This window comes from Melanerpes formicivorus, unplaced genomic scaffold, assembly GCF_026170545.1.
Source record: "Melanerpes formicivorus ecotype bairdi unplaced genomic scaffold, bMelFor1.0.p_v2 SCAF_10, whole genome shotgun sequence".
Classification (NCBI taxonomy): domain Eukaryota; kingdom Metazoa; phylum Chordata; class Aves; order Piciformes; family Picidae; genus Melanerpes; species Melanerpes formicivorus.
Genome location: NW_027142362.1, coordinates 14,743,708 through 14,766,265, shown reverse-complemented (window position 1 = coordinate 14,766,265; position 22,558 = coordinate 14,743,708). Strand labels below are relative to the sequence as shown.

Genomic DNA, 22,558 nt, shown 5'->3' with positions numbered 1-22,558 from the left:
ATAGAGCTATACATTCATCTTGATTTATTTTTTCTTTTAAATTTCATTTTTACCTGGACAAGACTTAAGTGACAAGGCTGACAATGCTGCCTCAAGTTGGGATTTTTCCAAAATCTAATGGCTTATTTCAGCCATGTTTCACTTGTGGGTAACGTTCATTAAAGAAAGATCTGATGTGTTTCAGGCAAAGGAGTTTGAGTGGTCTTGCTAAGGTCTCCACCGAGAAAGCATCTGCCAGCAAAACTCATGCTTTTCAGCGCCAGAGACTGTGTGCAAGAGCCACTTTGCATGGATGCTGCCTAAGCTCTTACCTGTCTAGACACCAAAGTTAATCAACCATAGACACAGACTTATAAGAAACCTAGTTTTATCCCTGCCTGTGCTCTCAGAACTACACGTTGGTCTAGACTTGGCAGTGCTCTGTTAGTGTTTCTAAGGTAATCCTGCTTTTGTGTGCTATGTAATGCAGCCATGTGCTTTTCAGATGTTTGAAACTGATGTTCAGCTCCTGAGGTCAGAAATGCATTTCAGTATTGTCATTGTCCTCAAAAAATTTCCAAGTATGTGTAAGCAAATTCCCATGGTTGAAGCACCTTATGCCACATTTTTCTCTGTGCATTCATGAAGCACTCATCAAGTTGGTGACTGGGAAGAAAATTATGAGTTCAACGACATTTTTAGCTGTTCTAGCCAAACTGAACCCACCAATTTGATTCAGATTTTTATCTTTATTTTGATTTTAATATTAATATTACATGTGAATTATTATATAATTTGATGTCTCTAATACTTCTAAATTTTCTGCTCTGCTTTTTTTAGATGTTATATGTTTATGTGGTCAAAAGGGAGACCATTCTTTGTCTGAAATAAAGCAGGACCTGAAGTATGTATCTTAGACATATCTATTTCTGTCTGAGTCCAGAAGTGGTCTAACTTAGGGGGAAAATGACCCTGAAATCTCCTACACAGTCGTGTAATGTAGGACTGCACATCAGACCTGGATTATACCAGTTATATCCCTATTTTCAAATTAGTTTTCAGGCTGGCACCTTCATTTTCCATTGACTTTAACTCCTAAGAACTACAATGTAAGGGGAAGCTGTGCGCTTACTATTTTTCTCATTAATTAAGAAAACACTACAGAAAAGATATGTTAACAGAGTGTTTTCTTGGAAGCTGGGGCCTGTTTGTGTCTGGTGAGCTGTTTGAAAAAGATTTTACAAGCTATTAAAAAATACTACATAAAGCATAACAGTTAAGCAGCTACAGTTGCAGTTAAACAGTAGAAAGACAGATTTTGACTGTAAAACCAACATTAGAACCAATATTAGAACAAGCTACAAACTAATTTGCATTGTCCTACAGCAATAATTAGTGGCCTAAAGGATGTGACTTTTCATTAGGATGACTATCACTGGTAGCAGGATCTGACAGGTGGCTGAATCATGTCCAGGGTAGTCATGCTCAACTTCACATATACATACATCTACAGTATTTATTGCTCAGTCAAACTCCTCCTTTTATAATCCTGGATTGCCACATTTGCAATTATATTGCATCCGGCAGAGAGCTCCTAGAACTGTAATTACCAAACACATCTACAACAGTCACACAGCAACAGAAGTGACACTCATGTACTTATGAATGTAATATCAAAGCACTGCACATGATGCCCTCCTACTTGGGAATGTATTTCAGAGTATGACTGAAATGAGAGGTGTTTACAGGACAGTTTATTCTGTGACGCACCCGCCCAGGTAATGATGTACAACTGATAAATGAAAGAGGGAGATAGGGCTCATATGTGCCAAACAGTGGAGAATTTAGTTGTTTGGGGATTGTATATTCTTTGTCATATCTTCAGTGGCTGCTTGGCTAGGTGTGAGCAGAAGGCAGCTACACAGGTCCTAGGCGTGTGTGCATCTGCTGGGATCCTGGCACACCTAAGAGGTTGTGAAATTGACTAACCCATGCCTATTGTTTCTCTATAGAACGGGCAGAAGACATGAATATTTATAAATCATGTTGTTGTAAGGAGTGACTACCCCATAGGACTCAGACGGTAAGATGGAAGTGTTTGTAAACAATAATCACAGTGGGTGGGAACTGCCAGTGCAATGATGGAAGGTTCAGTGAAGTCTGTGTATATCCCAACTATAGGACCGCATTAACGTAAGAGAAGTCCGTATCATCTGTCTTTTTCGAGTCAAACTCAGCATAACAGAGCTGTCTGTGGGGCTTTCCCTGGCCCTATTACCGTCTCCAGATGACTGTGAGGAGGCCGTGATACCACAGCCGCTTTAGCCCGCACAGATCTGGGCCCCTGCTGAAAGTGAATGCCCTATCCCACCTTGTGCCTCCGTTTTCCGCGGTGGCGTTAGCATGGTACCTGCACGCAGACAGAGCGGGCTTGGTGCGCTAAGAGATTGCAAGCCCGGGGAAGGTTTGCGGTCGGTAGCCCAGGGTCCTGGCCTGCTTTGCTTTGCTGGACAGCCACGGAGGCCTTGAAATGGGGGAAGAGGCAGGCCCGGCCCTTTCGTGGAAACTTTAATTTCTGTTAGATTAAGGTGTTTGTGTAACTACAGTCCATCTGACTCTATTGTCACTCCGCAGGAAACAGCTATCAGTGTCAAGTGAGCGTCAAGCACGCGTCAAGCACAGCGCTGCCAGGCAGGGCAGTCTGTGAGCCCCTGAAGGGAAAGCATCAGGGCAGCGGCCGGCCCAGGGGCACAGCCACAAACAAGACCTCCTTCACCTCCTTTGCAGCTCATTTGGTTGGGCGGTGTGAGAGGGCGAGGAGCTCAACCTGAGGCGTAACAGACAGTTGATGCTTTGAATCACCGCTCAGCGGGCGCCTATATATGTACATCCACCCCTACGGGCATGGGCACACGTCCTTTTGGAAGCAGGGGGAAGCAGCGTGACAGCGCCCGTGCAGCTGTCCGGGGCGGAGAGGGAGAGCCGGCGAGCGGCTAACGGCAGTGCGGGGAAAGCCCTTCGCGGGAAAGGGGCTGAAGTGCCGCGGCAGCCCCCGCCGGAGCCAGGTGAGTGAGGGACCGCAGGGCGAGAACCTGACAGCTAAATACTTGATATGGGTGGAAAGCAGGAGCGGGGGGCTGCGGTATAGGTAAACGGACAAACCGCGGTAGCGCCGTTCCCGGCGCAGTAGGGTAGCGTGCGGCCAAAATACCGGCGGCCGCGCTCCCCGCTGAGCGGCTAAGGCCGCCGGCTGCACACCCGAGCCGGGCCGGCGCTCTGCTGCCATGGCAACCAAGTTGCTCGGCGGGCGACAGCCAGGCAGGAAGTGCGGCCAGAGGATTGGCCGCTGCGGTGCACGTGAGGCGGGCGGAGGGCGGGATGAGCGGGGGGTGGGGGTGGAGCCGAGAGGGCTCCCGCGGCCGCGGAGCGCGCTTTGCTTTGCCGCTTGCTATCAAGGCGTCCGAGTGCAGCAGGTTTCCCGTGGATTGTTCCCTGCGGCTCAGCTACTCTGCCCTGTCTTGCCTTGCTTTACCTTACCTTGCCCAGCCCGCCGTTGGGCTGTGATGTGTGTGACCCACTCGGCGGGAGGCGGGGAGTGCCTGACGGAGAGGAGGAGAGTTAGTCAGCGGCGAGGAGGAGGAGGAAGGGCAGGAGGCAGAGCCATGGAAAGCAGTGCTCCGCGACGGCGGGAGGGGCGGGCTGTCTGACCGAGGCAAAGCGTGGGGGGGGGGGGCACGGCCCGGCAGCCCGGGCGGCAGCGGCGGGGCCAGGGATGAAGGTGCCGGGCAGCCCCCCGCCGCCAGCCGTCGGCCGGTGACGAGGCAGGGGCCGCGGGCTGGGGGGGCTTGCGGGGTGGGGTTGGGGGGGGTACCACTCGTTGTCCTCCTTGGGGCAGGCGGGAGGGAGGGGACTCCGGTCGGGGCTGCCATCGCCCGGGGCCGCGGTGACTCAGAGCAGGGGGTGAGCCGAGGTCTGTTGTTGTGGGATCTTTTCCCCAGCAGGTTATAAATAGCCCCGGTCGGCGCCGTGTCACGGAAGGACACCGTGGCCGGGCGCGGGGAGAGGCCATCAGCGCTTAGCTCCCCTGGTCGGCCCCGCCAGCTTGCTTTCTTGCCTGCCTGCCGGCCGGCCCAGCTGGAGCGACGGGGGCGGGTGAGCCCCGGCGGCGCGGCCGGCCTCCGGGTGCTTCTTTGTACACGGGAAAAATCATTAATATCGCTAGCTGGAGGCAGCCACAGCCGGTCTCCGCGGGGAGAGCGGCAGAGCACTTCGGCTCCTTACAGACCTTTCTGAGGAACCAGAGAAAATGAAGCCGGAACGAGGTAAGCGGTTTATCATGATGTTTCTTTTGTTTCTAGGATTAGAAGTAGCCTAGTGTTTCGTTTCCGTATTAAAGCTCCGTGCCCTTATCTCCTGCCTTGTCATTTTGGGGGGTGGGAGAGGAACTAGCTACTCGGGTTCAACTCAGGAAATGCTGGTGAGAGGAACACTGTCAGGTACCCAGCGAAGGTGCTGAACGGCCCCAGGCCCTGCCTGCCCTTCAGCTCTCCATTGTCTCGGTTGCACGGGAGGGAGACAAACACCGTCGCAAGCCGCTTTTGCTGGCGGAATGGTGCAGTTCGTGTGTCAAATGCAGCTGGCTCATTAGCACAGAGCTGCAGTGCCAAGGCGAGAGGTGGTCAAAGGCTAACCGGGCATCGACGGACAACGCCAGCACATGGACAAAAATGTCAAAATGTGGCTGGAAAACATACTGAAAATAACCATAACTTCGATCTGTGTTTTGTAATCTTGACAGTGGGCTTTTGTTCCGGTTATAAAGGAGATACATCATAACAAGTGTGTGGCAATATTGTTTTTTTTTCACTGTCATTTGGTTACATCTTATCTGAATTACTGACATCTGGTTTTACAGAAAAATAAAGCCGACTGCCTACGTCTGTGTTTGTAACACTTCAGCTCTTTTGCAGTATGGCAACAGCTACTGACGCCCCTAGAGGTGAAAATATGTCATGACTTCTATTTTGAGCCATGAACAGCGGTTATTGATTACTGCTCGTTAAGGCAATATTGTTTTTTAAGCAAATCTTAACAGTGCTCATCAGTGCTCGTCGTAGAATCGAGTGTTAATAAAAGAAAACCCACAAAAAAAACAACCCAAAAAACCAAAGCCACAAACTTGCGTAGATATTTGGGTTTCTTAAAATTTTGCTTCTTCTATTTACCCGGTTGCTTTCAGTTTTAAAAACACATTCTTTTGTGTTATAATCACGTTGGTGTTTTGAGAAACATTTTTATATAGCTTTGATATCCGTGTATTGCATACTAACACTTACATGACATACACATCCTAATTAAGTTTGCTAATGATATGTCTTCTAATAGTGACACTGCCTGAGTGACCGTGCTTAGGTGGATTTCTTACATGTATGTGCTGTAAGGATTATATGGTGTGACTATAGCACAGGTAGTACAGAAATGATCATAAACGTGGAAATTAATGGGGTTTAAGTACAAGGGATCTGAAATGGGCTTTTTTTTTTTTCACCTTTACATGCTTCTTAATTGCTTAAACCTTCACCTGATCGATTGCAGCAAGGCAGGTTATTTTTAGAACCTCCTTAGATTTTTAATACCATACCTTGAAGTCTGAAAACTATTTACTGTTCAAGTGAAACAAATTTTCAAAATATCCAGGTAAAGTCCAAGTCAATATTTGCAGCTTTAAAATGCTCAAAATCTCTATGTGACCTTTGTCTATTCGATTAATCTTTAGGCAGAAAAACTTAGGACTTGGAAACATTCTTAGATGCTGTGTAAGTGATCAGATGCCTTTTTTTTTTAACCAACCAAGGGAACCAAATTTATAAAGAAAGCGAGCTCTTAGGTGGTTGTGTTGGTTTTGGCTTTTCTCCTTAGGATGACAATAAATTGAGATTCCTGTCCATTTTGTAAAATGTCCTCTTAGAAACTGGGTGAAAACCTTCAGAAATAATGTTTCGAAATTCTTTTAAGACCATTAACAAAAATCTCGAAATAAATCTAGACCTTGCCAAACACTGGAGCCATTTTAGTAGGTACTTCTAGCTTAACGATGTGCTAATGTGCCTTGCACAAAGGGGTGCAAAAGTGCTGCCTAAATGCCTCATGTGGCTCACAGAGACTCTTAGGAGGCACAAATCTTGTTAATGTTTACATGTGTTGCTTTCTGCATAGCAGCTGCACCACAGGATACAAGCAGTCAAGTGTGCAGTCACCTGCTTCCAGTCGTCCCAAATTAACAGCAAAGGACAGGGGAGAAGCAGGCCAGTCAGCCTGCTGCAGTCTTCACTTTTCTACAGACCCTCCAAATCCTGAGAAGACTTCAGGACATATCAAGTGAAATGTCAAGAGGCAGACTTAAAAAGGCCTAATATATATATATTCATTCTTACAAATATATCAGAATTGGAGCAGAGATATGGGGTTCTCACAGAATTAAAATTGTGCATCATAAGATCCCTATGCACATTGAAAGAATGTGTGGTTTAGCCTTTTTCATACTATCAGCAAGATTCTTATCATCAGCAGAAATGGGTGATGCAGGAGAAAGGGGAGATCTGAGTGTGCAACCACTTTTTGTAACAGTGGGAGTGTTACAGACCATTTAAATTTCTATAGAGGATAAGCAGAAATGAGGAAAAAAGGGAAAATTTCCCCTAAGGTACTTGCCTCCCTTTATAACAAAGTTTGAAAATTACACATATAAACGTGCAATATATGAAGGCAGTATGGAGGAGATGGAATGTGGACTGTTGCATGGCAAACCCATGGAGCAGTTCTGCAAGTGAGGAAGAGAGGTTTGAAGGTAAAAGTGTGGACTTTGCCATGTAAAAGCACAGGTCATTCACAGGACATGTGAATCAGTCAAGACCTACCCCTCAGGTGGGGTGTCAATGTGGGAGGGTAGTGGTTGCTCTGACCACTTTCACGTAACTGCCTCTGTACCAGGTCTAGAGAATGCAGCATCTAATACAGGGGTGGCTGCTGCTTGGCTTTACCTTTCCTGCCATTCTTAAAGCAAAGTGCTTCAGCTGAGGCTTCACCAGTGCCAGAGAGAAGAATGATTGGTCTCCCTTTATTACAATCAGTGTTTGTGGAGTGACGTTTGAGGGTGGTTTTTTTTCTTGTTGCCTTTTTTTTTTTGTGTGGTTTGTTATTTGATTTTATGTGTGTGTCTTTCTGCAGTAACAACATATCAGCTTACCTAGCTTTGATCGTGATATCAACACGATTTAGTTTCTGCAGTACAGCTGCCTAGTCAGCTGCTTCATGTTGCTTGTTTGGACTGCTGCTTCCTTTCCGAAGTACAGAGCTTTGCTCTTGCTTCTATTGAACTTCGTTCTAATGACTTCTGATTGCTTTGCCAGTTTATTGAGTTTGGAAGACAGAACTAGGCTTCTTAGCAAAGTGCTTGCAAACTCTTCCAGTTCAGCTTTGTTCATAAATGTATAAACACACAGTTTCACCATCAGAGTTAATGAAAACATTGCATAATGTCAGGGTGATAGCTTGCTGCCAAGCTCAGAAGGCTTTGTTATGTACTCTTGGAGTATACTTAGTGCACAACTGGAAAAAATCTTGTGGTTTAGATGAATCTACAGTATAGTCATATTTTACTGTGGGAATGTTACAAGACATCAAAAGTTTTACTATAGTGTAAATAGCTCAGAGTTACTGCTTCTTCCTCCTCCCTCCCCCTCACTGCACGAATGATCAGTTAAAGGAGGAAGACAGGCTTGTTTGTCTCTAAATGCATCCTGGCTGGGTTTTATCACCTTATTCTAGTCTTTCCTTACTTTTTTATTACCTTGCCTTGTTGATTCCTCTGATATGTATGCTCTGTGTAAAAACTATTCAGTTTTCACTTACAAATTAAACAAAAAAGTGCTTGTCCCTTACTTTCAGAAGGATTATTTCCCTCCTTGATATTATCCTAATTTAAAGAAATGCCCTTCTGCCTACAAGAGAGGAACACTTTTTTTCTTCTTCTTCCCTTGCAAGTCAAACTTGGATATATGACTCTGGGTCTGTTTTGTAGTAACTGGGTTAAAAGACTTTCCCCTAGTTTCTTTGGTCATTTGGTATGGAAAGAGATACTCATTGGGGTTCAAAAAAATTCTGTTTACTACCTTATTGCAAATGCACTTGGAGGATTTCTGGATGTATCTGTGAGGAGAGATCAGTGAAGATGTTGAAGGAATGCTTTACTTCATATTGTAAGGATGAGGAGCCATGAGATTGAGGGGAAGTAGGATGAAGCAGTGTGTGTGGTTGTGAAATTAGTTTTTAAGTTAGGAGCTCTGAGTAAGGTCCTTGTTTTTAAAAACAAGGCTTAATTTTATGTTCTCTACTAAATCCATGAAAGATTTTGTGGATTTTTTTTTTTTTGAGCACAGATGATGTGCAACAGAGTATGTAGATCAGGAAGTGAAACTCTCTTTTGAAAAAGGATAAGTGGTGTTTGTGTCCTATATTGCCCTGTGATACACACTTGAATTTTATAAGATCTTCTCAGTGAAATGTCACGAAGCACTTAAACTTTTCCATGGTGGAACGATGTAGCCAGTAAACAAAGTCATAAACTGGAAATGAGGTGCTTCCTGCTTAGTGAAGCTGTCAGTCCAAAAGTGTTTGGGCAATGCTTCGGGCTTGGTTGCCACAGGTAAGTGCTGGCTGGGTGGTAATGAGCTGGAGGTGACGCTGCTCCTTGGCCTGGGAGGAAACTGTGCTGGCAAATAGGCTCCCTGCTCAGGGGCACGTGTGGGAAGGTGTGTGTGGTGAGGGAGGCACAGCTGGGGCAGGAAAGGGTGTGTGTGGGGTCCTGCTTTTCCTGTGTGGATTACTTTAAAATAAAACCAGCTTATTCTTTAAAAGAAAGAAAACCTGAAATTGTTGAGGATAAAAAAACCCAACCAAACTGACAGGTGGTCAGGACATAACACTCAGATTCCATTTATAAGGCATGAAGCCATCTAGCTCTTATCTTTGGGGAGAGCAGATTTGTCCTGATAACTCTTATCTTTGGGGAGAGCAGATTTGTCCTGATAATACATAGATGCAATGCATGAGGATGAGTGAAAAGGAATATAAGCTCTTTTTCTTCAATTGAAGATGGTGCCTAGATGCTTTCAATACAGCTCTGTCCTTGCACACAAGAAATGGGAGTATGTGATTTTTTTGTTAAATTCTACTACAAAAAAATCCCAACTTAGAATTCTTAGCTTTTAGGTACTTCTGAAAAAAAAAAACCTGAGTTGGGTAGAAATGTCTGCTTATGTAGATGTAGAAGTGGGTTGGAAGAGTGCTATTATCGGTGCTCTTCACTTCATGCTGGTTCCTCAGAGTGCAAAGCTATACTAGTAAACAGGCATTTTCTTTTTGTTTAGTTGGTGTTGTCCCCACTAGCCACTTTCAGAGGGGCTCTTGTTGCTAAAATGGATGGTGTGGGAGCAGCATTTAGGTGTGGATATTTTGGGGTGTGTGGATATTTTGGGGCTTGTGGATGTGCCAAGCCTGTAGGCTTAGGCTATACAATTGACCCTTATGACCATATTCTTTACTTGCTGAAGTGAGAAACTGGCATGCCAGATCAGAGCTCTGAGCTGAAGCATATGAGATTAGACTTTGTTGTTAAGGTCAGTGTTGAAACTATTATTGGATCTGAGCTCTGCCAGCTTCTAAATGTTTTTAAAAATAAGCTAACATTTATAAATACAGATCTCATGAGAGATACAAGTTTGTTGCCAAATGAATTTCTGCTTATTAAAATTAGAAATCTTCCATGAAAACACAGTAACTGACAGGAACAAACCAGCTATATGACATTTGTTAAAAGAACTTGCTCTGTCTGCTTCGCTGTTTGCAAAATGTTTCTTTGTTATGTTGACAAACGTCTACTAATAGCAGCTGTTAAATCGTGGTGAAATAGCCACAGCCTTTTGTCCTATGGCAACAAGTTTAGGACGACAGTCTGGCAGTTACTAGCTGCTCTTTTAGTCAGTGAGGTCTTGCAGTTTAACAGTAAGGATAACTATAATAACTGTTTTACCATTCTGATGTGATACTTGGTAAAATGATCTTTTAATAGATTTTTTTTCACATAGCTGTTTTTCAGGGTGGTGGTAAATTGTTCAGTCTTTGCAGGTCATTTGTATTTAATGTTTAGAGCGAAGCTAGTTTTCAAGTTGTTTTAGAAATGCATGGTCACCTTTGTACTGCTGAGTACAAAAACTTCATGTATAAGTAGGCAATTGAGGAGGTCTATAAAGCTATGTGAAAGCAAATACAGAAGAATGCTTCTTGGACTTGGGTAGGTAGTTGGACTTTGGAAGGCCTCATAGTCATGACATATTCCTTATTCTGCTGGTCCCATGCAGGGTGGGATGACTGTAGCTGTAAGCACCCAGCCAAAGCCACGTGCAGGTATTTATCTGCAATACAGAGCTGTATTGAGACTGGAAGAGTTGGGTGGTTTTTTTATACAGTCTATTTGTAAACTATGTAATTGAGTTGTAAGATGGTCATGAAAATTTTCCATTTGTTCTTAATAATTCATTATTATCATGATCAAATCAAACTTGCTTATAGTAATATTCTTCGGTGTTAAATGGACCTGACTAGTTCTTTTGGCTAGTGATTGTCACATTCCCCTTTTGAGTGTTAGCTTTGGGACCAAAACTACTTTGAATTGCTATCTAGGATGGTATTGCTATGTTATGTTGACTCAAAACATAACGATGTAATAGAATAGCATGAGGAGGTTCTCTGGGATAATTTTGAGAGGAGAGCTGTGTGTTAAATTATTGGAGGCAGATGAACACATGGAGAAGGAAGCACTCCACATATGTGAAATATTAACGATACTTTCATGTCTGTTCTGAATGTAAGATCCTTCATTATGAATAAAGGTAAGCAAAATAGTCTTAGTGAGAAGTCTCCTGGACAACTTTGCTTCTGTAAGAGCAGCTCCCACCATACACACAGATTTTGATTTGACCACTTTTCCTTTGGTGGGAAGGCATCCAATCACTCTCTATTGAGATATGTAGTACCCAGTAACCATGGGGGACTTACACTTTTCTCTTAACAGTTACCAATGCATTTCCCAAACCTATTGCCAAGTATGACTTTTTTATTTCCAGGGTAAAAAAGCAAGTTGGATTTTCATCTGAGGTAAAACAAAAAAGAGAATGTATCTGAAATAAGGAATCTCTAGTTGCACATGAGCCATATCATCTGTTTTATATTGTGTATCCTGTGAAGTTAAGGATCTTTCTTTTTCCATTAAGATCCTAGGGAGCCAGGTTGGTAAGGAAGTCTTTTGTTAACTTCTTGTGGATTGTGAACTTTTTTAGTGAGACTACAAGTAGTACACGTTTTGCACTTCTCTGTGCTGCAGTATATTCATTTTTTTTTCTCAGGGTGATGAGTAAGTATCATCTTGTTGGGCATGATGAGAAAGGGAGAGGCAGAGAGAGAACATCAGCCATGTTGAGGATGGTATTAGCCCCTATCCTCATTACAGTTAGTAGCACAATAGGAGGTTATAGGGAGCTGGTGGTTTCTTCTGAGGGTCAGGGGAAGGAGAAGGAAAGGTGCAGGAAGAGCTGTGGTCAGCAGTGTGATGGGAAGCCCTTCTTCCATGCCAGGTATTGTTCTCCTTGGTTGCCTGCCAGGGCAGTAGCCCAACAATGGAAGTGAAACAAACCATGGCTGCAACTCACATTTTCAAGCAGGTATGCAAGTTTGGTAATAGAAGGCTTTGTCTGCAGACTTGGAGGGGCAGTGAGAGTGGTTAGAAGTAGTATCTGAGATAACTACTTGCTGAAGGTGTTACATCTGTGTTAGCAGAGCAAATTTTTGATATGTGGTTGATGCCTGCCTTTGTTTTTTTCCAGTGCAGTTTCTGTAAAGTTACAAGTAAAAGTCACTAACAAAAATTGAAGGTAAAGGTCAGGAGATCAGTGTAAAACTGCTAGGATACACATCTGCCTCATCTTGAGTTCACTAAAATTGGCTTAACTGGCTATTATTATACTGCCTTCAGATGTGTCTTGCTGATAGTCTTGCTGAATTAATGAGTTTCTGTGAGCAAGTATTTTGGATCCACTAGAGAGAAAAGGTTAAGTGACGATGCTTGATTTGCATTGTATGTTCTTTCATCCCATCTTCATGTTGTGAATATATAATAGCTGTTCATAAATGTTCTATGACATGTTTTGTAAGCTGGCCACATTCATTGCTAGTTAAGCTTCTAGCATGAAATACTGAGCAGCTTTATGGTATGCACTGATTCTTAATTTTTTTTTTTCCTCTGTGTGTGTTTTAAAATCATAGTGGAATTGTTAGCATCTGATGCTTCCAACTCTTTTAGGTATGCTGTAGACTGTAGTTGTTCTCGCTCAAGAAGTTTGAGTTTAAACATCGGGGGGGGGGGGGGGAACGAAAAGACTGTGAATGGTGTATCTTATCAGCTTTTTAACATGCCTTGCCAGCATCAAGAACTGACCCCAGTTTTGTTCTGAGGAATTGAGCATCTCTTGGGGGAGAGGGGGAAACAGGGTTGTCCACATGAGTGTTTAGTATTTTTGTGTTCTGGAAATTAATAACTCAGCCCAAAATGACTGCTTCAAGCAAGGGATGTATTGGTAGAAGAGTGGTTTGTTTTCAGCTTGTTTCTGCAACTTGGCTGTGTAAACATAAGGTGCCATGAAGTCACTTCTGCTTCACTCCTCAGGGGTCATGTGCACAAGGCAGGGCTGGAATCTGAGCTAGTGTTTTTCTAAACTAGCTCACTGCAAGATAGATATCCTATGCTGTGGCACAGCCCTCCAAACACTCAAGTTGGGTGTTTTTTTGCAATGTAGGAATGGTGCCAGTTATGTCTACTGGCACATGCCTCTGAATAGATGCATAGTTGACTTCATACTGAGATGAACCACAATTGTCTGTGATTTCCTGCTTTGTGAAATGTGTAGGATTACTTATTCCTAACGTCTGTGTTGGGATAAAGTCCATTCTTACCAAGACTTCATTTTTAAAAATATAGTAAGTGTTACCCTGTTTGTGGTAGAAGGTGAATTGAAATACAGTCTGTTTATCTTGCTTATTACTCATCATTTTGCAGAGTATTAAAACTACAAGGGTACTGGTAGTAGCTGAAGTGCATCTACTTTATAATGATGGAATATGAAGCTTAGGATAGATGTCCCGTGCTACTGTATTCTCTTATGTTCACTCATGCCAACTATGGCCTGATATCATATGTATCTTGTGTCCCTGCTGGAATTTCACAGAATGGTAGGGGTTGGAAGGGGTCCAAAACAGGATCACCTAGGGCAGGTCACACAGGAATATGTGCAGGTGGGTTTTGAAAGCCTACAGAGAAGGGGACTTCACAACTTCAGGCAGCCCATTCCAGTGCTCCAGCGCCTGCTCTTTCCCTGATGTTGAGGTTGAACTTCCTGTGTTCCAGTTTGTACCTGTTGCCCCTTGTCCTATCACTGAGCACAACTGAATTGAAAAGAGGCTGATCTCAGCCTTTAGATGTTGATAAGCCTTGAGAAGATCCCCTCTCAGTCTTCTCCAGGCTAAACAGCCCCAGGTCTCTCAGTCTTTCCTTAGGTGCTTCAGTCTCTGCATCATCTTTGTTAGCCTTCCATGGAACTTTCTCTAGTAGTTCCTTGTCTCTCTTGAACTGGGGAAGCCCAGAACTGGACCCAGTACTCCAGATGTGGCCTCACTAGAGAAGCAAAGGGGAGGAGGAGAACCTCCATCCGCCTTCTGGCCATACTCTTCTTAATTTCTTAGTATCTTCCAGGATACCATTTGCCTTCTTGGCTGCAAGAGCACACTGCTCTTTATAATGGTGAACTTGTCCACCATTTGTGGAACAGTATGAGAATAAACTGGTAAATTAGTATTATGCTTCAATTTCTAATATCACAGTTGCTAAATTGAGCACATTAGGCCAGTCATTTCTGGCACCAAGCTCATCCTCAGCTGGCTTGGGACTGTAAGCTTAAGCTGGAGTTGTCAACATGCTGTCCCATTTTAACTGTTCTTGAAGAATACCAGGTGTGAAAAGGGTCTTTGTGATTACACTCCAGTATCCCAGTATGGGGAGAGTGTTCAGGAGCATTATACCAGGTAGGTCAGTTGGACTGTAAAAACAAATGGAGGCTCCTGATACTGTCTCTGCCAGCCCCCGTGGGAACAGACAGGGGTTGTTGCTACTGCCTTATGTTAGCATAACTTTTAAACATGCCGTGTTTACCAGAGAGTTAAACATTGCTCTTCCCCCTCCCATAGGCAGTGAATAACTATGGCACGGAAAATCAACTGAGTCCTTTTTTCAAAGCCTAGGTGGTTGCTTAAGAGAACTTTGATTTTTTTCTCAGACAACTATGTAAACCACAGCATTTTTGTAGAAGTAAATGTTGCATGGAAGAAAAATGGAAAGCAAACTTGAGATAAAATATACAGGAAGCTTGAATGTCAGCAACTAATGACATGGCATGTTTTGCATATGACTTTCTGTAAGGCATGAGCTGTAGATGGGTCAACCACTAAAAGATATCCAACCTTTCCTTGATCAAATGTCTGCTATAACAAGTGTGTGGAGGCTGTGTTTTCTCACAAACACAGCTCTCTAAAATATGAGTGGGTAAAAGTCCTTGTTCTGTGAAGCAAGTGTGTTTTCCATGCTCTTCAATGAGTTAGTGAGTGCTAATGGATTGTGACTATAGTTGTGATATGTAGTTCTACCTGGACTTTGCATAGTTTCATGGCATTTAATTACAGAACAAGGATTTTAGTCTTGTTTTGTGACATGGTTAGGCTGAGATTCTCTTTTTTTTTTTTGAGGGTGGCTGATCATATTAATGATTTCAGGTAAATAGGTAGGAACTGGATGAAATAGTTTAATGTGGACAACGTGTTGTTTAGACTGCAGCTAGAGTAATGCAGTTTCAAGACTACTTTCTTTAAACAATCTTATAAACCAGTCCTCAAAAGTACCCTCTAAAAAATGGAGAAGGGTGTAATAAAAAACTGAAGTAGGGTGCTCAGGAGGTGGGTTTAAGAAAAATAGGCAAAGAGCCAGTGCCAGGCTCTCCTGCTTTCAGGGTTAGGGGTAAGGCATCCTTGCCGCTTCCGGGGGGGAGGACGGGGGGGGGACGACCAAGCCCAGCAGTGGAAAAAGTGCTGCGGGGAAAGCGCTGGCTGGTGCTGGCTGGCGAGAGGACGGGCGGGCGGCTTTTTCCACTCCAGATGTAAATATTCATCACCTCGCATGCACTGCTGCTCGGGGCTGGCTCTTCAAAACTGGTGCTGTGTGAGAACATTAAGCGTGTTGTGCCAACGTACGGCTGCTGGGAAGCTGTTCTGAGCTTGAACTGTTTGCTGGTGCAGGTGGCAGGATGCCCGTGTGCCCCTGGGCCGAGCGCTGCTGCTGAGGCGGAGCTAGGGCTCGGGGGAGCTTTTAAATCACCCCGATAAGGAATTGGGACGAAGTGTCGGTGTCGGCGTGCCAGCGGCTCCTGTCCCCGTGGGCCCGCGGCGGCGGGGGTCTACGAGTGCCCCGGGCAGGGGGCCGTGCGTTCCCGAGCCGGCCAGCCTGCGCCTCGAGGGGGGAGTTTCCGCGGCCCGGCCCCGGAGCGGCAGCGGCGGGCGGAGCCGAGCCCAGCCGCCGAGGAGGCCGGCGCTCGCCCGGCGGGGCCAATCGGCGCCCGGGCCTGTTGCTATGCGCACCCCTACTCTGCCTCCTTTGTGGAGGAGGATGCCGCGGGCACCCACCCGCGCCGGCGCGCCGGCGGGGCTGGCTGCGGGAGCACGGGGCCGCGCCGAGAAGGTGTGTACCGGCGGGGAACCGGGCGCCCTCCCCCGAGATGGGCTGGCTGCGGGGTGGCCTGGAGCGGGACCGAGCTGCGGCACCCGCGTTCCCAAACCTGAGGTGTCCACCGCTGATGCGGCCGAGGGTGTGATTTAATGTGGACGGGCGATCCGCGGCGAGGGGCGGCAGTGGGGGCACTCGAGGGTAGCAGGGGACCGGACAATCTGCCCGGGTTTGAAACAAGCTCAGACAGTGTCAAAGAGAGCAATAGAGTAATCTGCCTTTTCCACCACCACTACTCCCCCCCCCCCCGCCTTTTTCGTGGTGGTGGTTTCTTGTGAGAGGTGATTTCTAAATCCGTCCACACCGGTTTGCCTCTCCGGCTGAGACGAAGTCTGTTGTGCTTGGTCTGTAAATCGCTCCCTTAGAAAACAAACAGTTGCACCATATGTTCCTCTTTTCGTTCCCTGTACTCAGCCGAGGAAAGGTTGGAGTTTTGTGTCTGTGGTTGTTTCAGTTTTTTTGGGTTTTGGTCTTCCCTCACACTCCTAACACCGCCCCCCCCCCCCCCCCCCCCCCCCTCCCCAATTAACTCTGTTAATTCATTACATTGTTAGGGCAAGGACATTAAATGGTCTGGAGCAGGAGGGGGGGATATTTTTAAGCCTTAAAAGTGAGGCATCTATTTAAATGTCAGATCTGCTAACAGTTGTAGTTGGTGTATCCATATGTAACTGCTTGATTTTTCATTGTTAAGGAGAAAAAAGCCTCTCCCCCTTTCCCCGAAACACCCTGAAGCTTAACTGAGTTTCTTCTGTGCCTTGTTATGTAGGTCAAGTTGCTCTCTCCTATTTTTTTTATTTATTTGGTTCCCCCCCCCCCCCCCCCCCCCTTTCTCCAGCAGGAGGAAACTCATAACAGTATTTTGATTTCGATTAGAAAACAATGCATGAAAGCATTATCAGCCCTTTGCCACTACTTGTCTTGGGGCAAATGAAGTTCATGCAAATATATCAGCTTTGGGGGCAACTACAAGTGTGCATTTTGAATTAGCAGTTTACTGGTTGTTCAACTTTGGGCTACAGATAAAGTTAATTAAATAACATACTGAACTCAATGCTGAATTGAGGATTATCTGTTCATTTTTATGCAAACCTGTTGTATAAAGATGCAAATGTTGTCCTGACCCAGTACTTGCATATATATTCATCCTGGGTCTAGAACTTGTTGGTATTGCTCTGAAAGGTACTGGAGCTCTAGCTTAAGTGAGCCTGCTGACATGAGATGTTCACCTCCTGATATAGGAGGAGGAACAATTCCACTAGTGTACTCTTGTGGCTTGTGTGGGAATATTGGCTTTGAATCACAGAAGCAATGCTTTACAAAGTAGTAAGGAATTTTTGAGGACAAAATGACATTTCATATTTGCATATATTAATTTTTAAATATCTTAGTGCCTGCCATTTTGCTATCCAGAAAATTGCCATATCTTAACTGAGAGGGAGGCACACTATGTTCTTGATGGAAGTTCTGTTAAGCCTTTAAATTTTGACCCCATGTAACAGAAGACTATTAAATCGTAGTAACAGGACTTAGAACATGAAACTTGTAAATAGCTGAATTGTGCTGTGTGACACAGTTCAGTTCTAAAACTATCAAAAATTTCTTTTGTTTTACTCATTCAAAATTCCATAGTAGGCTCTGGTGCCCATTATAAAATGAGCAGTCTTTTGCACAGCTTGAGAGTTGTAATGCCCTTATTTATCCTCCTAAATAAAGTTTAAAAACAATTTTATGGGTCTGGCCATTGTCCCAGACACTTTTTAAACTGGAAGAATATGTTGTCTGTTTTGTAACTTTTTTACTTTTGCAGGTTACTATATAACCACTTAAGGGCAGGTCTTGTAGGTGAAGGTTAATAGTGCTGGGAAAATTGCCTGAGAAACTGTTCTACCATCATCAATTTCATCTGTGTTCTTCCAGAGCTCCTTGCACTTCAAATGAAGAAGTACAGCTTCTGCCTTTGGTCTTCTAGCCTTATTCCTTTCCCTTCTCCCCACCCTCTAAATAATCTGGACTGCAAATACTGAAAGAAACCTACTGAAGCTGGAGGGAGTCTCTCTAGCTAGGAGGATAATTTTGGGTGGTCAAACATGTTCTGACAAAGTTCCACGAGATTAATTAACCACTGCTTAGATGACAGTGAAGAGGCTGTAACATCAAAGCTTAGGGAGCTGTAGTAGGAAAGCTCAAAGAGAAGATGAGTACAGAAAGAAACTGCAGTAGAAGAGGTCAGATACTATGAAAATAGCTTGCTTTGGCTTTTGTTGTCTGTCTTTATTTCAGATAAATAATGGGATTCTTAGTCTACATTGGATACCTGAGGATGCTGCTTAACAAGTCATATGCTTTTTTTTCATTGTGCTTTTTAAAGTACCCTGATAGCTGCAGAAGCTTTCATCTTGTATGTGTGATTTCTAACTGACATGATGCTGTAATAAAGTGGAGTTATCAGATCCTACTTAATCTGTGTACTATATATATCTAATATTTAATATGTTGTCCATTAAAATAAAATTCTTGAATTCACAACTATTTCTATCTCTTCTCCTTGTGAATATTCCTTATTAACAGTGCATTTGCACCATTTGGTTTGCTTCTCATGGTCTTGTTTTTTCTGTCATTCTGGGGAAATAAAGAATGCAGCTCACTAGCATTATTAGGTGTCTTGTATGTAGGTGGAAAATACACTTAACAGTTCTTCCCTAGTGTGACTGACTCTATTTATCTTGGACTTAGATACGCCGTCAGTGTTTGCATAGCTTCTTGGAGCTGAAGGGTGTCTCCGGAGTTGACTTGGTTTGATAGTCAGAAAGCTGCACTGGACATAATTCACCAAGCCTTCACAGGTGGAGATGAGTATCTGTAATGGAGACTTTTCCTGAACATGTTGGAGGAAAAGCCTTTTCAGACATTTCTGTTTAGTTGCATTGTTCTTATTGAAACCAGAAGCAATGAAACTGTCTATCTTCTTGTTTTGATACAGTATCACGAGCATTGTATTGGATCCATCCTATGCATATGTGGTTGTATCTACCAAATCTCAGTGCTGTCTCTGCATCGGATCTTACCGCACTGAGATTGCTGGTGAATGTAATAGGCTGCTGGTCTGCTTGTCATCTGAATTAAAGACTAGCCTGGAAAATAGTCTGTGTTACTTAGATGTACAAATTATTCTTCTGATGCTCTGAAACTCTGTTTCCATATTCCTGTGTAAATACTCTTCACGTTTTTCTTCCACTTCCTGCGTTTGGAGGATCTGAGATTTATTGGCTACACCTGTGAACAGAGTGCTCTCAGACTTCCTGAAGCAGTGTTTAAGGTGTTAAATGACTGAAACAAGGTCTTCCTGCTGAAGGCCTCTTTTGTGCTCCTAATAATACTGATTTTATTTTATTACTGTTTGGTTGTGAAGTAGTTTTTAGAACAGTAAAAGAAACAGTTGTGTTGTTTCCCTCTTGTCATTGTACAGCCTCCCACTTTCTTCTGAGAGCGTGATGAGTGAGGAGAAACAAGACTGGCCTGCTTTCCTAGGTGTAGATTCAGAGTCAGTATCTTGCTGTAGGTCATAAAGATTTGAATGAAGATAGTGAAGTCAAGAATAAAGTAAATGATTTTTACCTTGAAAATTCAAAGTTTGGAAATGTGAGAGCTAAGGTTTTGTTTTCTTAACGTATACAGCTAGTAGACAGTTCAGCCACATCATCTGCTGTCTGAAATGATTTTCAAATGGATGTCTTTAACAATAAATCTGCTGCTTCCAGAGGCAGGTGTCTGCATAAGTGTATGCTTTTTTCCCTGGTGAGAAAGAATATTGAGCAAATGTAAGTAATAGTGGTCGTCGTACCTGAAAGATACCTGAGCTCTCAGATGGGTTTCCACGTTAATTAGGACATTCACAGAATGGCTTAAGATAGAGAGAGATTCTGCAAACTTATATAGCAAGCACCAGTGCTAACAAGCAAGACTGTTGTTAAATAGTTAGTAACAGATGGCAGAACTTCTGATGCAAATGATCAGACAGAACAAGAGAAGTTCTCTGCATCCTGACCCAGCAACTCTTCACTGCTGCCATGGCAACTAACACTTCTTTTACTCTCCAGTTTTAGCGAAGTTTATGAAACTGAAGATAACTTGTTGATTTTACAGCTTTAAAATAAATTTTGAAAGGCAAAGCAGACCAGCTGGAGGAGGAGAAAACGTAAACTAATAGAATGTGGACATGAATTCCTAGAGGCCTTGAGTATTTTAGTTCCTATAAGATCTTTCTAAAAAAATGTCTGAAGTACTGTGTACTTTAAAATTCTTGGCAGCTAAAGCATTACTCTAAACATGGAAGTTTATCATCTGAGCGTATCTGTCTGAATCTTTCTCATTTTAGCTTCATGTGAAAATTTCCTACTGCAATTCAAATAGCATTGTAAGCAGGAAGGAGAGGAGAAGGTAGGAAATTCCATGTATTTGTCCTAGGCGTGGTAGAGAGAAACAAAGAGCAACCTGTAGCTCATGGGGTAGATACGGCCTTTCATCTGTACACTTGCAGTCAGGCATTTGTCCTCCCTGGTGGGAGTAGGGTAATGTCACTGTAGGACAGTGGAGGTCTGTGGTGGGGCGATGGGAGAGGGTTGTAGCTGTTTGCTAGACAGGGACATGCCAGACAACATGAGACTTTCTCTGCCCATTTGGTTCAATTGTTGAAGACTGGAGGAGTATGCTGGAGAAATACAGCTGCAGCCCTACTTTGTCCATTCTCTTCTGCTAAGGTCCTTTGGCTGCTGGGAGCAGGATGCAGAAGGATCCCAAGTGCTGTCATTCTTATTTTTATAAGATATTTTTACAGTTCCCTTATCTACTGTAATTGAATTAAAAATAGAAGGTTCAGGATGCCTTTTTAGCAAAGGACACACAGAGTAGTATTGGTATTGGTTTCATGGCACTGAAACTACTGGAGGGAAGTGCTTCTGAGGAGGTTTTGTTCTTGTCCCCTGGGAAAGCTCTGAACAAGGCCACAGGTCACTTCTCATAAAGCATAAACAACCTGTTGTAGTTGTTTTATCAGTGCTGTTATGAACACATAGTTTCTTCAACTCTTGCTGGTTTTGTGAGGTACATCTATGCCTGTGGGTTTCACACTACAACAGTGGCTTCTTTACAGAACGAAGTCAGTCCTTCATGTGGATGTGTAGAAAGCCTCTATATTTTCATCCTGCATTTCCAGAATGCATCGTGTTAATGTGTTTGATTGTCTAGATGGATCAGGGAATTCTTCAGCCTCCAGGTGTGTAACTCAGTCATAATATTACTTCTAAAGAGAAGGAAAGCAAATTCCTGCAGTTCTTACCTCTGAGATTATCATTTGTTACTTGTGATACAAATGAAGAGGCACGTTCAGATACTGCTTTTGCTGGTTATTATACAAGTACAGAACAAAAGACCCTCCTCACCTCAGACCTTTTGCAAGTATCAAGCATGAGATCAGTGACTTCCAAGAGAGGGCTGTGAGGAAACAAAGGGATGGTACTGATGAGGCAGATAAACTGTGCTCCCAGCTACAGGCTAACAAGCCTTTATCATTGTAACAGAGAAGCTGGAAAGCAGAGTCAATTTGCATCAAGAGTGTTCTTCCAGACTGTAGGACAACACGGGGGAGGAAGTGCAAGTGATTAAAAGTAGTCAGAGGCTAATTGGAAGTTTACTTCAACAGTGAGTCGAACAGTTTGAAAAACAACAAAACACCCCCATTTGCTTGTGATGAAAGATGACATTGAGAGGGCAAATAAGACAACAGAAAAATACGGTTTCCTGTTAGACACTGACCAGATGTACTGTTTTCTCAAGGCTGGATGCCAGTGAGGCATAATCTTTTCCATATCTTTCTAACGTCCATTTTCAGTGATAAATTCCGTGAGAAATCTTGCAGCACAGCTGGTGCTTCCCTGAGCAGGCAGATAAGGCAGTGCCATCTGCTAGCCGAAGCCCAGTGCTTCTCAACTGGGCTGTGCCTGACCCAGAGGTCCCCACCGGCAGAATGTGTTTCCAGTTTCATCGCAGCTTGGACTATGAGGAATTTACTTTTGAGGAAAATCTTAGGATTTCAGACAGTGTTTTTCCATAGTCAAGAGCAAACCCAACTCTCACTGAAAGCAGCTCTCTAAACGGTATTTCCTAGGAATCCAGCCCACCAAATAAGGGTGTAGTCAACCCAGTCTGCACGTTTTTCTGGGGATTAACAGGGCAGATTGCTCATCATCTGGATTCCTGTACCAGATTCTGCTCCATTCAAGATCAGCCACCAATTCAGATGGTAAGAATAAAATGTTCTGTGCTAAAAACCTCTCAGTTATGTTTTTTATTAGTTCTTGAAGATAAGTGATTGCAAAAGCCAGTTGTTTACAGTAATAGCCGGGGTGGTCATGTGTAAACTTAGAATCTTTTTGACTGCACTTACTACTTTTGTCTGTTCAAAAAAGATCCTCTAATTCCAAAAAAAATAGTGGTGCTGTCACTTGATAGTAATGAACTTTGTTTATTGATTTCTAACAGAAAATCTCTGTATGGTGACTGAAAGGGTTGACAAAACAAGTACAGCTATCAGGAAATTGGATTCTATAATGCTTGTGGGCATTTTTGTTTGATGCTCAGTTT

At 43.7% G+C, this 22,558-nt stretch overlaps 1 protein-coding gene across 2 annotated transcripts in view; it reads left to right on the top strand.

The window, feature by feature from the left end:
• Positions 1-3,869: 3,869 nt before the first annotated feature.
• The window catches only part of ATOSA (atos homolog A), a 48,853-nt gene continuing 30,164 nt past the window's right edge, over positions 3,870-22,558 (top strand). Inside the window, exon 1 of one of the 2 annotated variants that reach the window (XM_068143862.1) lies at positions 3,870-4,301. In XM_068143862.1, coding sequence (XP_067999963.1) covers positions 4,286-4,301 — 16 coding nt within the window. In that variant the 5' untranslated portion in view covers positions 3,870-4,285. Of the gene's footprint in view, positions 4,302-22,140; positions 22,218-22,558 lie in introns of those variants that run through there. The other variant, XM_068143864.1, reaches the window with a different exon arrangement.